The following is a 15,392-nucleotide window of genomic DNA, read 5'->3' on the forward strand; positions in this document are numbered from 1 at the left end:
AGGTAAAGGCCTGAGGTAAAATTTTAGCAGGTGTTTAACATGTGAAAAAAATAAAACTTGTGGATACAAATTATTTTTTATTACTCACAGACAGCTAGCAATCCATATGTGTTTCCTTTTTATGTTTTACTAAACTACAGCAGCACTAAAAAGATGAAAACAGCACCCTAGTGGAATGAATGTACAATAGTGCTGAGATATTGGTTTGGCAATGAAATAAGAGTCGCACACTAAGGTACTGGCAACTGATTTAACATTGTCATTTAAATGCATCGCTAACAATGCAAAGACATACTAGCGGTTAAATTACAGTTTCACTTCAGGTTTGTTTCTTTATTTGGATTTACAAAGCACATCTCCGGTGCTCTAGATGTTAATAAGATTTTGCAACTATATAACAGAAATCAAATGTATAAAGCAAGATTAGTAAATATGTGAATGTAATAGAATTATGTGGCAAGCAGCTTTATCTTAAACAGTGTTTTAAATTAACATAAACTTTCTCTCCAAGCAATCTTGCCGTTGGTATAATTAGGTTACTTTTGCTTCAAGATTACCTTGAAACCAAAGAAAAGAGAAAGAAAGAAAGAAAATGAGTTCAGAATTCTTCTTAAAATGGAGGGGAAATTTTATGCACGTTTATATTACAGAATGGTTCTGGCTAGAAAGTTATTGGCTTCATATCGAACTTTCTGAGCAGGCATTCTTAACTGCTAGCCTCATTAGTGGGGTTTGTTATCATTCTAGTTTAGAAGTCATGGCAGTGTGAAATTTATTCCACTCTTTTACTTTTTCATTTGGGCTTTACGAAAAACTTTGGGCAAGCCAAACAAGTACTGCCTAAATAGTGCCCACTTTCACAGGGCATTAAAAGATGGGTTTGTCAGTACCACTGTAAGTTCATGGCATAATTTATTGTCCAGTTACAAGGTCAGACAAGCACAGAAACATTCTCATATGTACTGTATAAGAGATGAGAAAGCTGTGAACACATGCATGCATTTCCTACTTCATGGCCGTTGCTTTTTTCCTGACTGTAATGTAAAATGGTGACGTTCCGTGTTTCCCATCAGTTCCCATGGACATGATGATCATCTGGGTTCACCAGAAGACACAATACATTGGAGAAGGGGTTTATCATAGTGTTGCTTCTTTTTCTTTTCTTCATGACTTCAGAATTCATGGAGAGACCACTTGCTTGGCAGAGGAAGATTCATTTGCCCTTCCTCTTGTATTCCAGTATTACTGCTGAATCTCCTGTTCAGAGGCAGAGCAGAAGAAATTGCTAAGCAAAGGCAAAAAAAAGGGTAGTCCTCTTTAGGGACTTGTAATGTGTACAAGGCCCCTCTAGTGTGTACAGCATATTGGTGTAGAGATGGAACTGAACCAACACTTCAGGAGCGAAGCAGAGCTGAGGTTGAATATACTGGGAACCAGAAGTGATCCAGTTGCATAGCTTGGACCTTGTGTGAGGTATGTTCAGCAAGTGTTGGGTGATTAGCTATTGAAGAGAGTTTGAAAAGCACCGGGGACCAGATCTTGAGGTGTTTTACCAATGGGAGGTATTTTATTAATGGGAAAAGGAGCTGACCCTTAATTAGATGGATTTGATAATAGAGCATTCTGGATTGTTTAAAAATAAACTTCACCTGCAAGGCCATCAGGCATCCCCTGGCCTCTCCATTCTTTATATCCCAGCCTGACAATTGCCATTAACCAGTTACCAATTCACTCTGTTTGCCTTCTAGGTAGATATCTCTATGTCTATCCACAAATGCTTACTGTTGATCTTGGCAAGTTTTGGCAGCCTACTAAAAGCCTTCCCCTTAGCTCTGTTAAAAGTCTATGAAGCTTTGCAGATGGGGAAACAGCAAAGATATCACGTTATAGTGAGGGAAAAGGAGAAAAATCTCTATGCCTCATTAAGGCTGTGTCACCCGGCATGTCATTAAATCAAACTCTCCACATCCATGTGAAAGATTAATGACATATACTTATTTCATCCCTGGGACAATCAGTCCTATTCCATAAGACATGCCTTGCAAAATGGAGAGAAACAAACAAAAAAAAAATACAATAAAATCTTAAAGAAGCAAAGGTAGTGGGTGTCGACATTTTTCCCCCTTAGCTGTGGTCAGATATGTAGTAACTGTGCTAACCATGAAAGGCTTAAGTAAGCATTTTAAAATGATTGTATGGATTGACCAAACCTTTTGAAGCACCCTTCTTCACCCCCTCTGTGATCTACTTTCCCTGCCCATACCTTTGCTGTTGATAATCTTTCCCTACTAATTGAGTGATTCCAGTGGTCCAGTGCATTAACCTCCCCTCTCTCCCCCAAGAGCATCCTTCAATGTAGTGTAACTGAGGGAAGTGACTCAGGGCAGCAACCTCAGGGCCACCTTTATTTGAGGGGGGGGGTCTGAAAAAATAGCTGTGAACATAGCAGCAGCTAATTGTGATTGGTACCATGATAAACAGCACTACCCCAGGCATTGCATAGCTTCCCTGGGTGCAGAGCCACCCAGATACGCCTCGGCTCGAAGCTCCTCATTTTAGCAATAAACTGGGTTTTACTGCTTTGTTTGGAAATTCCTTTGGTAGAGTTTATCCAGACTATACAGAACGCAAGAATGAACCTGATGTACAATAAGTTGCTTTCTCAGTAATTAGATTTCGTAGAGGAAGAATCATGTTTTATCAGTCAGTGTAAACAGGTATCGCAAGCACAGGAAAAACAGGAGGAATTTTAATGCCAGTGACAATGTACTGGCTGGTGTGTCTTTGGTCTCTGCTGACAGACATACTGCTCCAAGTGTTTATGATAATATCATTCCATAGTGGACAACAGATAAAGATATAGTAAGCCCTTTCGTTACTGACACATAAGGAAAATTCTCTTTAGCTCTAGAGTCATCTCCATCTTTTGAGATTAGAAGGTCCAGACACGTCTACCCCAAGGTTATCTGTGCTTTGATGGACACATCTGAAGTGTATAGGTATGCAGTCATTGATTATTATGAAATTATGTTTGACATAAGAAATACAAACACTGCAGATTCGGGACATTTGTGGAGGTTACAAAATTATTAAAGGAAATGTGGCAACTTTGGTTATTTAGGGGACCTAAACACGTGCTGGACGTCTGTTCTGATGCATGCTAATTAGTGCACATTAATTAGCACACCTAAAAGCCTCTGTATCATGTCTGTTCAGCATCCTTGTGCTACAAAATGGCAATGGAGTTGCTTGAACTAAAGCTTGTCAAACAAACCTTAGTTCAAGTGCCCCCACCACCATTTTGAAGCACGGGATGCTGAATACATGTGATGGTGTGGGTGCTTTAATTAGAGCGGCTTTCGGAGCTGCTCTAATTAAAGCACCTCCCCCACCCTGGAGCCTGTGTAAAGATACCCTTACAGTTCAAGTTTAAATTTATGGTAATACAAGTGAGGGTAACTTCTAAAAAGAAGAATTGGTCTTTATTTTAAAAAACAGCTTGGCACCATAAAAGTAGGGACTGATGAAGAATAATCTGGACAATTGTAAAGAAGCATAGAAATCAACTTCATTGTGTTAGTTATTCAGAGAGCCTCAAAAAGCACAGGTGTTTTGTAATTCATGTGAATGTTGACTTTTGTGCTGACTTCAATTCTAGTCTAAAGGCAAGGTTTTTAACCTGCCCATCTACGGGAAGGTTCGCAGCATTATAGCCAGTCATTGTAGGTACTCTGTTCTCAATTCAGTAGCAGTTCAGGAGAATGCAGCACAAACATCATGGTTTCAGCCTTAGGTTATAATGCAACTTTTAACTTCACTCAATTATGCCTTGCCACTGAAGTTGGGTTTCCTAAAGGCTTGCTACATAGAATCATGGGTGTGTCTTCCTTTACAAACAGAAAGATACAGAAACAGCACCCATGCAAATGTTAGTGACTTAAATATTTTATAAATCTATGTAAAATATAGTACACATAAAAAAACCCAGCACATCAGAAGCACATTAAGGGCACCTATACATGAGTGTGGAGGCTGGGCTGAAATTCCAGTGTGTTGGAGCAGATTCAATCAAGTCTGCTGGAGTGTAGCTACTGCTGTGTAACAGCCTCCTGCATCTTGTGTATCAGTGTCCCCGCAATTAAAAATGGTCGTGCGGATATTTGACCTAAAGCTCATCAGACAAGCTTTAGTTCAGGAGTCCCTGATGCCACTTTTAAGCGTGGGGATGCTGATACAGGAGATGCCGTGGTACTCTGGAGGAAGGACTCTGGAGCCCAGAGTAGTCCATAAATCCTAACAGGGTTGTCAGCTAGCCATGCAGCTTGCTTCAGTTCTGTAAGCTGAGAATCAAATGGATACAACAGGCTGAAAGGACAGCTTGAGACCCACCACATGAGGACTCTAAGAGGGCCTTGTATGGCACAGAGTGCACCTCTGAGAAAACATATCTAGGCTTACTCTTCTGGCTCTATGTCCCCTTTCCCAGCAAGTTCTTTAGCTCATTGCTGGGCCTTTAAATTCTGCAAAAGCAGCTACTAGCTGCAGTTCTTCAGAAGCCATTTCTACAAGCAGTAGCTGTTGGCTGTCTGTCTGTCTTGCCACCAGTAAGTGCTTGGTTCTTCGTGCCTGTATTTGTTTTCTAGATTCCTTGTTGCCCATTTGTTTCTGGGCAGAGCTAAGCCACTTGACCTTTCTTTTCTGTAAATGTGGGTGTAAGACTCTGAAAAGTTTGGCTTGGTTTCTCTGTTAGCAGCCCTTCTTCGCTTGCAAAGTAGTTATCTCATCATGATAGCTAGTAAATAAAGCAATGGGCATCCCAGTTAGTTCCTGCTCATGTTCGGTTCCAAGTAGGAAAGCAAAGAAACTAGAAAGGAGTTTGCAGGTTTACTAGGGGGTGGGGAATAATTCACCTGCATCTCCAGTTGTCCACATGAGAGAGAGAATTGTCTTGGTACTGTTGCTTCTCTATCGTGGGAAGGTTTAGACTCAAGCACTCTAATCCAAACGATTCCTCTTAACCTTGTACATGTCACCTACAGCAAATCCCTGGGGATATCTATCACGTCCTGTTCCTCTTCCAGGCTGACTTGTGGACATGTATTTCCAGAGCTGTAGTCCTTGTGTGAGATTTTCAATGATCAGATACTAAAGAACCAGTTGCATGTTTCACTCTATGGCGCACAAACGTGTGGCACAGATGTTCTGCTGCTGTAAATTGATGCCAGTGGAGGGTTTGATTCCTTGCTTTCAATTACTCACTTTGGGGTGTTCATGTTACCTAACAACAGCAAGTATTTTCAAAACATTTTGAGGTTTTTCTTAAAAACATTATTCTCCACATGTTTCTGTACACATTATTTCAATTATTTTCTGTCTCTTGGCTTGTAAAATCTGGGTTGCCTTAGTTACCGTGAGTCCAGTTGTGTGAGTGGAAGGTAGAAAAATGATGTAGTTTTAAAACCTCAAACACTATATAACACAGTTTATCTATAAATAATAAAGTATATTTTAAGGTCTGAGGTCTCTTGACTGTCCTGAGGTTAAAAAACAATGCAAAACATGTTATATATTATTAGACAGCCTGGATTCCTAACTCCCCAAAATGATTCTGCATCCTATTTTCAATGGAGTTGGTACAAGATCTCTAACCTTACTTACTACTTGTTCAGGACAGAACATCATCAGTCTTGAACTTTGGGATCATTTTAAGAAAATTGTACCTTTATGAAAAGAGGGAAATATTTCTTGTTGTGTGTGGTGTTTTGGGGGGGTTGTGTGGCAGGAGCTTTTTATTTTAAGAGTGGTGGTGATTTGAAGGTTGCAGGTGGTTTGGCTTGTTTGCAGTTGTGGAGATGTGTATGTAGGTACATAGGAGACAAAATTGTTATGGATGTGCAGTAGGTGCTTCTGTGATATGGGTATGTTAACAACAGATAGTTAACATTTTGAAAACTGCCAACATTTTCCACTGAAACGTTTTTAGCCAGAAATCAGGTTTCTAACAGCATGAACATTCTCACAAATAATGCAGGGCTTGTGCACTTTAGTTTTGGGTTTCCTCAAAAACTTTTTTTTAAACTCAGAAAATAAAAATACTTCTGGTTTATAAACAAAATGTCAAAACTTTCCATAAAGGAAAAAATTCCACTTCCTACTAAGCTCCAATCGTGGCTACATTGGGTATTGCTGCTTATAAATGTAATAAATTTAATAAACCATAGTTGATAGAGGAACAATAAGCAACTCGGGCTAATGTGATAATTTCCTTTTTTGTTTGTGCTGCCTAGTCAAACCGCTTAACTCAATCTCTGTACAGGTGAGAGTCATTACTGATACATACTGAGTTACTGGTTTTCACAAGAGATTAGGTCAGTATAACCAATTAAGATAATGGCTAAGGAGCTTAGCTTTTAAAGAAGAGAGATGAAGCAAAGACATGAAATTTAATGGTCTGAGGAGGGGAGGGGAGGGAGAGGAGAGATGGTAAAGAAAGTGTAACCCAAGATGGGGGAGGGGATAAGTACTTAGGATGCGGGGGTGGGGGTCAATTGCTATTGAGCCCAAAATTGGATATGTATGTTAGAGGTGGAAGCCAGGGACAGCAGACTTCAGATAGCACCTATCTTTGCAGAACAGTCCTAAAACACCTTTAAAGCTCAGCAAACTGATTTAGGGCCAAATGCATGTTTTCCCACTGGTCAAATTCCCAGAGTTTAATGGGAGTTTTGTCCAGTGTGAATTAAGCAAAAACTAAGGAGGAGTTGATTCTTGCAAACTATATTGTGCAGTAGAAGTGGCTTCCCTCAGTCACTATAACAGGGGTTGGCATTTTGGCAGTAGTTTGGGACAGAGTGCCAAAAACACTTGCAAGCTTGACTTGTAAGATGTTGGTATGCCAGAGGCGGACAGTGGGGGAGCCGTGAGGAGCCCGATCGTTGTTATGGCAACACAGCCCCAGCCCTTCTCTGCCGTCCATCCCAAGGCACGTGCCAAGCAAAATGCCTTCTCATGCCATGCTCTGGCATCTGTGCCAGGGCTGCCTACCCTGGTACTGTAGCATAGCTCACTCTGGAGGAGCAACCAGCCTCCATTTAATGGAGCACAACAAAGCTAGATAATATTGTAGACTTTGGAAGGCATAAACTTCCATGTACATTTGAAATCACAAGAGATGGGAAGAATGAAATGATACAAACAGTGGAGATTTTAACCCAAAACTAAAACCCTATATTCTTGTGACAAAATAGGATCTTTAGTTATCAACAGGAGCAGGACAGTGGTTTTAAAGGTTCTTTGAAAAATAAAGACTGCATAATGTGGGCTAGATCCTAAACTGGCATAAATCTATGGAGCTCCGGTGACATCTGGAGCATTACCTTAATTTATACTGGCTGAGGATCTGGTCATGTGCATCTGGAGTATGTACACCTCAATATGTGAATGTGCTGCTGAGCATCTTAAAGATCAAAGTAGGAATAGATTAGATTGGGAAACTGAATTTGCCAATGCCATGGGGCATTAGTGGCCTGATTTGGGCTTAACTTTAAGCAACACATTCTCATGTGACTGATTTCTCCTTTTTAGCTGAACATACTTAGTCAGTGCTGAAAAATGCAGAGCTTTGCACAAATTTGATCACCAGTTGGCATTTTTGCTTCAGTCAGTGAACACCTTGGAAATCAGATGATCTTTATTCAACTGATGCTGCTTATTTTGATCATCTCTAGTTCCTTCTGGCTACTTCCATCATGAAATTGTGGAGAAATGTCTATTTAAGAACTGAGGCTTATTTTTTCATATCCTATTAATAAGCCTGTCTTTGGGCTTGTTTTTCTGGCTAGCAAATGATTGCACTAAATAGGGGAAGCAAAGGGCTGACTTTGAGTAAAACAGAAGAACTCTTCTACATCTTACAAGGGAAGAGATCCCTGGGAAGATAAATGGTGGCACAGTTCACTGTTAACGTGACTGACTGTGGATTGGAAGTGCGATTCTTTATACATACATTGCACATTTAACATCTACTCTGCTTTGCAGTTTCCTGTGCAGTGCAGGTCCATTTATGTCCTTGCAGTGGAGATAAATGTGATTAACAGTCACACTATGGGGACACAGTCTTTGTTCAGTTTCAATGGCACAATTTGTAATAAAGCAGTGTGAAGAAGCAGATATGAATGACTAAAGAGCCTGACCCTTAATATTTTCTGTGTTTAAATTACTGTTGTGCTATCAGAGCCAGTCATCTACTGATGGATTCATGCAAGAAAATACAATGGACAAAATGTTCTAATCTGGGTATTGAAAGCAGTTTTCTGAGTGATAGATCACCTGGACCTCTTCAGTGGAATATAGTTAGCAACTGTGAAACTCAGTCTGTTTCTTAAGTAACAGTTAAGTGTGCTTATTGAGAGCCCAACTGTAGGCCCACCAGTTTAAAAGATCTGGTCTGCAATCTCCTCAAATTTGTTCTAGGGTTAGGCTACAATTCTCTCAGAGAATGCATAAAAACTGACAAAGTTCAACTTGGACTATATCAGAAACTTTTGTCCTGGGTGAAATGAGTACATTTTTTCCAGACAGGAACATAGTTGCTCTCAGATATATATTGGAAGGAGAGAGAGATGTGAAACCAAAGAAATAAGTGATCCCTACTATTTGTTTCACTGTTCAGCATAGCTGCCCCAAATATTTTTTCTGTTGGACAGTTTTCCAAGCATGTGTATATGGGGATGTGGGGCGGGGAGTGTGGAGATTTAAGTTACTTCCTTTGTCACTAGCCTGTGGCTACAGAAGGAGGGTATGTGAATGGTTGGGTAGAACCCCCATATGGGCTATTTATTATACTCATGTGACAGAAACTGCTGCTTGCATTCAGATACATTAATGCCTGCCTTCTCTCCTCTCTAGGCCCTTGGTATACAGTGATATTTCATAGCTTAATCAACTCTGCATGTAAGTATAAAAGATTTAAGTCAGGGATACTCTGGTTTTGCATGGCATTGTTTTTTCCTTATTGGATCCCAGCTGTATTTTGGAAAACTGCCGTATCCTTTCTGTGTATGATTTATGTAGGTCCTGGGAAATTGAGATACCCATTTGGTGGATGGACTTTTCTGTAAGCAGGTACACGAATAACTATTCTGTTATTTAATCAGTGTTCACTCTCTAAAGTGTTTTCTTCCCCCTTTGATTACAAGTAGAAAAAAAAAAGTGAACTGACCCCAAATCACATGGTTAAGGAACTCTCCAAAGGTGTAGATACATAGTATGAAGACGATGCTACCAGTGAAAAAGGCTGCTAGGAACACTGGGCTGAACAAACCGAAGAGAGGATATACCCACTGTTTAGTTGCCCAGTAAATCCACAGGACCCTAGAAGGAGAGATTATTTTGGGTTAGGATCATTCAGTTAGAAGAAGAGTTTTTAAACATTTCCTACACAGGATGTCATCAAAGCTACCATGTTCTAAAGAAAAACCAATCAGCTAACATTCAACTGTTAATGAAGTATTTCCAGAAGGCATTTGGAAAGTTGGACTCTTGTTCTGGGAAGTACACTCTGACTGCTGTTGAATTAGATACTTTCTTTCACATGTGGTGGAGTACATGCAATGTCTATCATGAACTGGCCACAGCAAAGATAATTACATTGAAGTAGCTTGAGGGAATGTGTAGACATTACATTTTACATTGACCTAACTAGCACTAGGTCTACCTAAGTGCCCATCCATGCAGACGTTTGGGGAGGTTAAGTCAGACAAAAAATGGCTGGCCTGATGTAAATTAGTTCACCTGAGCAAGTGAATTTAGACTGGAAACAGGTTAACCTGATCTACTAAACATCTGCACACATTTAGAGTGCAGCTCCAGGCCTGCTCCCTCTAGCCCCACGGCTGCAATCTTCCTACACCCCAACCAAGACCAGGCTATTTTTTTAGCTCCCCAACCCTCTTCCCCTTTCTTGCTCCCCTGACTCCCAAACAGGCAACTCTCCTCCCCACGGACTAGAGAAAAAAGCGGAGTCAGGTGCCTTCTGACTTTGAAGGGTAACAGATCAATGGTAGCAAGAGAAGGAATAGATACGGCATAAAAAAGAGACTTGTATACATGAAGAAAGATCTTTTAGCCTTCTGATGAACATTATTGAGAGAAATGGATATTAATAGTTTTTACTGGACGGAGTGTGGAAATGTTGAGAATAGAGTCTAATTTTACAGATATATTATAGGCCCCTTGATCAGAAAACACAGCCAGTGTGTGAAATGACTAAGCATGTTTGTAAAAAAACAAACAAACGCCATATAAAAAGGCCCCAGTAATGCTAACAGGAAATATTAACTACTAGGCTAGGGGCAGACATTCAAAAAGTCTGACCCTGAATTGATTCAATCTTTGCAGGTTAGTCCAACCTGACTAGGCTGAACTGGTTTGAAACCGGGTAGACATCCTCTCTGGACTGAGGAAATTCAGGCACCTGCCTGCAGTGGCTCAAGCTAGAAGCCAGGGGGTGCTAGAGCAGCCCTCCCTTCCCTTCTGCAGAGAGCTGAGCTGAGGCTCGTGTGGCCAGGCCCTGGCAGGACTCTCTCATTAGGGAGGTCTGCCTTCAGGGTCCCAGGCTTCTCCCCACTGGCTGCTCAAGGGGCGGGAGTGTTACCAGCCCCCAGCCCCAGGCTAGCACTCTAAGGCATGGGGGGTTGCAGTGCATACATCTGTTGATAATACTGAGCTTTTCAATCTCCCTCCCTGCTTTGTCATACTGTCTGTAGCAAACTGGTAGGCAAGCAAGCCAGCTGGGGGCTGATAGTGATAAGAGTCTTTGTCACCCAATTAGCAAAACAATAGTCCCTCTTCATTACTTCAAAGTTCTTAAACAGCTTACCCGCTGACCTGTTGATTAGCTCCAAACAACCCTAAGCAGTCACTGTTCTGTCTGCCTGCCCCAGTGAAATTGGAGAGACTCACACACAGACACCTTTCAGCATTAGCTAGTATGACACATGCCCAGGGTTTGTGGGGCTGGGGTCCTTGTTGTAGGAGTTGGGGGGGGGACAGGATTTCCTGCTTGAGCAGCAGGAGGGGAAGGCAGGGGGAAGCCAGGCAGACCCTGCTGTGTCTGCTGGAACCTTACACAGCATTAGCTAGCATGCCACATGCTGGCTATGGTCTTTGCTATGGCAGAGAGGAGGAAGGGATTCCTGCTTAAGCAGCGAGTGGTGAGAGGGCAGGAGGAGGAAGCCAGCAGACTCTGCTCTACCTGCAAGTCTCTGCCAGAGCATTCTGGAGCAGAGAGTCCCGCCCAGCCCAGAGAGCATGCCGGGATGCTGGGGGACTCTGATTTAACTTAAACCAGCAAGGAGTCTGGGACAGATGCATTGCATAAACTGGTTTGACCCAAATCAGTTATGTCTGATACTACATTCAACCAGGTTTATCTCAGACCAGTTTCGACCATTTTCAAACTGGTTTATGTGCACTGAACATCTGTTCTGTTACAGGTTTAACCCAGTTTCTGATAGCTTAAATCAGTTTATGTGTAATGTCTGTCCCTAGCCCTAGAGAGCAACTGGAATTTGAGTTGAGGAAATTGATGATGTGGTTTTATTTTTTAATTATGTGCAGCCTATACCTATGTTTTAATAACCTATACAAGTTGAATGCAATAAAACAGAGAGTGATTCTAGTCTTTGTTCTCTGTAATGAGGAATCCAATTGTATGAATCAGATTTTTCAAAGTTGGGACCTTCAGTCACGTACTTGAGTTCATGTTTATGCACTCCAGCAAGAGCTTTTTCAGAGGCACTATGCCTTTCGGTTCTCTTTTAGCTTGATAGGTCCTGTGGTTAGTCTAGTCAGGCTTCTTGTTTAGGCATCTAAATGCTTATTCATATACCTGTCAATAGGCACCCAAGTTTTAAAATTTTGGTTCCAGTGAAGATTTGGACTATGGCTAGAGAGGACCAAATTTCAACTGGACCTCCTTAAATCAACATCACTATCAACATTTAAACCCATCTTACAAGTTTCCATTTGCAACTTGCCCCTCGGGCATGTGTGATTATCTGTTTATCTCATATATAATAACCATTATCTCATTATTTTGAAAATATGACTCAAATGAGGTGAAAAAACCCCAAACCTTAAATAGTTTTGTGATAATAAATACAGTAACTAGACTAAAGTAAAAATTTAATATTCAGGATAAGTTTGCAGTCCTCTGGATGCTTTGGGGCAAGTATAGGAAGTATTGCATGATGTTGCAGGTATAGCAAGGTTAATCAAATCAATATAGGATTCAGAAGCAGAATTGTTCTCATCAGAAGCCCAACAATATCTAAGGAGGAAAACTGCTCAGGGTTTATGCAGTCCTCTCATTATGTGTGTGTCATTTTCATTAATGTTAATGGAAGCTATACAGTCATTGAAGGAAGAAAAGTAGTCCCAGAGGAGGTATTCAAAGAGATATGCAAGATCCAAAAAGGAGGAAAAAAACATCTTGATGCAAATTCCCTACTTGAGATTCTGGTTAATTCACAACAGAAAAGTTGTACGCTGAAATGGAGCCCAAGAATCTATTGCCTGATAAAACTGAAATGTTTTAGACTGTGAGAGTTGGAGTGTGGAAGCATTACTGGAAAGTGATGGAGTAGTGGTTTAGAGGTCCAGAATTTAGTTTGGGTTTTATTTTATCTCAAGATGCAGTACTTAGTTCATGTTCATGGGGCTGAGAGAGGTGGTAGGATTTCCACTCCTTGGTGGCTCCATTCTCCAAAGGCACATGTACCTTTCTGATTGGGGCATCTCTTGCCATGGTTTTTGTTAGATTGACTTTTACCTGTGAAAGAAAAAAGGACAATCTGTTTTCTTTTCTTGAAGTTTAGAATGTGATAACATGAGTTCTGAGATCCCAGAGAAAAGAAGATTGGCCAGAGTCTTTACACCTTTGATTTTGATTTCCACAGGACTACTTGTATAATAAATTACTATTAAGTATCACTTGGAGTAGCAAAATCTGTCCCTTCAAGCATTCAAGTTCTTTACTGCAAGTGGCGGTCTCCCATGTTTGGAAATAATCTTCCACTGTGAATATAGCTGAAATCTGATTTCTGTTATGAAGTCAATAGCAGGTCCTTAAGGAAAAAGTATATGGAGTGGAAAGGTCCTAAAGCTGTTCTGAAACAGTCTTTAGTGGTTTCTGCCCAATTCACTGGCCCAGATTGCAAATGGATCAACTGAACTTGTAGATATGGAGGAAAGAGGAACCATCAGATGTCACTTCAGGAGCACAAGGCAGTAAGATAGGACTTCTGTGCCATTGCTGGAGGCAGCTGTAGTAAAGAATGGACACATATATGGATTGGATGCAGATTTTTAACATAAATAGTATTTTTTTTTTTATTTTAAAGACTTGGCCTCAGTAGCAAGGAGCTGTGACACAAAGGACACGTCAGGGTTACGTCAAAGACCGTCAGCAGATGCTCTTCTGCTTGGGAGCCCAACAGTGAGGATACCAAGGGCTACAATGAGTCATGTATTCCATGAAGAAAATAGCAACTCAAAGGAGGCTTTGGAAGCAACTGCCAGTGCAAGATGTGACCAGGTTTGACTTTGGTTGGCCTGATTGGCTTATTATCAGGAGCACCAGGTGTCTCCCAGGCTGAGAGAGAGAGACTCAGGCTGGAAATGCCTTCAGCTATGAGCACTGTGCAGATTTTGCCAGCAGTACAGCCTGCTGTTCCTTTGAGTATTTGTAGTGGGTGATATTGCACACTGGAAGGTAAACAGCAGATGACACCATGACCTTTAATTAATGGTATCTTAAATGAGCTTAGTCAGTATTCTCACATTATCATGATGCTTGCCCTAGTTCTAGGAAAGCTGTTGTTTGTATGAATGAGGCGTGTCTTCACCAAAAATTTGGGAGAGGACTGGGTTAAAAGAATTGTACTAGGTTAATAAATCTCCTTCTGACTGTTGGAAGCAAGCTAAGAATGCCACCCATGTAAAGGCATTGCAAACCATCCCATGGCTTGTGGTAATTCAGTACAACTGGCCTTTTAAGTGAGATCCTGGATTAGCAGAGGATATTGCGTGTGATTTCAGGAGCCATATTTGTCTTCTCTGTACCTGGGTACAGCCTACTCTCATGATCCTTTTTTTTGGCTGTCATCTGACTATTCAAAGTATAACTTCTCTCCCTTCTCCCCCTCACTGTTTTTTCTATAAAATGATATAATGTGATTATACCATATAAATACATATCACATAAACATATAACTTTGTTTATCAGAAACCCAATAAAAAAATGGGGGCACATTTCTCACAAGAAAACCACTCTCTCTCCAATCTCTCAGTCCTGAACCTCAAAGGAAACTTACAAAACACTTCCCAGAGACGAGCCTATGAACTGCACTTCATCAACCTCCTGGATACTAAAAATCATGGGCTAACTATAGACATTGGATTTATGACACATTATAACTTGCCTGACTCCCCAGGATCTTGGGCTGCTCCCAGCAGGCAGCTGGAATGCTGCAAGCCCTACTGGAAGCAGCCTGGGCTCTGTCGCCCGCAGCAGCTACCTGGAGCCGGGGCTGCTCCAAACAGCTGTGCCGTGGCGTGCCAAGTAAAATGGCCTTGTGTGCCATGCTGGGCATGCGTGCCAGGGGTTGCTGACCCCTGATCTACATCTTCACTGACTGCCTGTCTCATATGCACACCAGACCAGCCTCTGGCTTCTTTACTTTTCATTCCATCCAGGAAGAGCACATACCAACTGCTGAAACTTCCTGAGCCTGACAAAGAGTTTTTGAACCTGAAAGCTTGCTTAAAACTGTTTTCCAACTATTTAAGTTGGTCTAATAAAAGATATCAGATTCACCCAAAGAACCTTGTCTGCCTGTTCTAGTTTTTTGTATGTCTTTTTATCAGAAAAGGGCACTTAAAGAAAAGCTCCAGGTTTATACTATATGATTCTTACCAACTGATGTAGGCGATGGAGACAAATCCTAATAAAGTCAGTCCTTTCTTCTTTGGAGGGTAATGGTGAGGTGTAACAATCATCTCCAGCAGAGCTAACACAATTATAGCAGTGTGCTGAGAAGAAAAGGAAATAAATCACCCAGTGGCAACAGTGCAGTGTGTGTGTGTGTGTGTGTGTGTGTGTGTGTGTGTGTGTGTGTGCGCGTGTGTGTATGTGTAGTACTACACAGAACACGGAAATGAGTATACACAAGCAAACAAACTTGTTTTTAACGTTATATAATTTAAAAGAGTACATGCTACATAATGCAGTGTGGAAATAGCCATACAGCAAAAATCATTGTAATGTTCTTACTAATATGTGGTAAACAGTGCTTGAGGAAGGTGTTACAATAGAGCTGTATAAGATGCAA

At 41.1% G+C, this 15,392-nt stretch overlaps 1 protein-coding gene across 1 annotated transcript in view; it reads right to left on the bottom strand.

Moving 5' to 3' along the window:
* Positions 1 to 236: 236 nt before the first annotated feature.
* Positions 237 to 15,392, bottom strand: part of ADTRP (androgen dependent TFPI regulating protein) — a 72,267-nt gene continuing 57,111 nt past the window's right edge. Inside the window, exons 4-6 of the mRNA XM_019522631.1 lie at positions 14,978 to 15,093; positions 9,221 to 9,372; positions 237 to 1,257 (exon numbers count right to left, since the gene is read on the bottom strand). Of these exons, the coding sequence (XP_019378176.1) occupies positions 1,214 to 1,257; positions 9,221 to 9,372; positions 14,978 to 15,093 (312 nt within the window). The 3' untranslated portion in view covers positions 237 to 1,213. The remainder of the gene's footprint in view (positions 1,258 to 9,220; positions 9,373 to 14,977; positions 15,094 to 15,392) is intronic.

This window comes from Gavialis gangeticus, unplaced genomic scaffold (assembly GCF_001723915.1).
Source record: "Gavialis gangeticus isolate Ggan-Ray unplaced genomic scaffold, GavGan_comp1, whole genome shotgun sequence".
NCBI classification, from domain to species: Eukaryota; Metazoa; Chordata; order Crocodylia; family Gavialidae; genus Gavialis; species Gavialis gangeticus.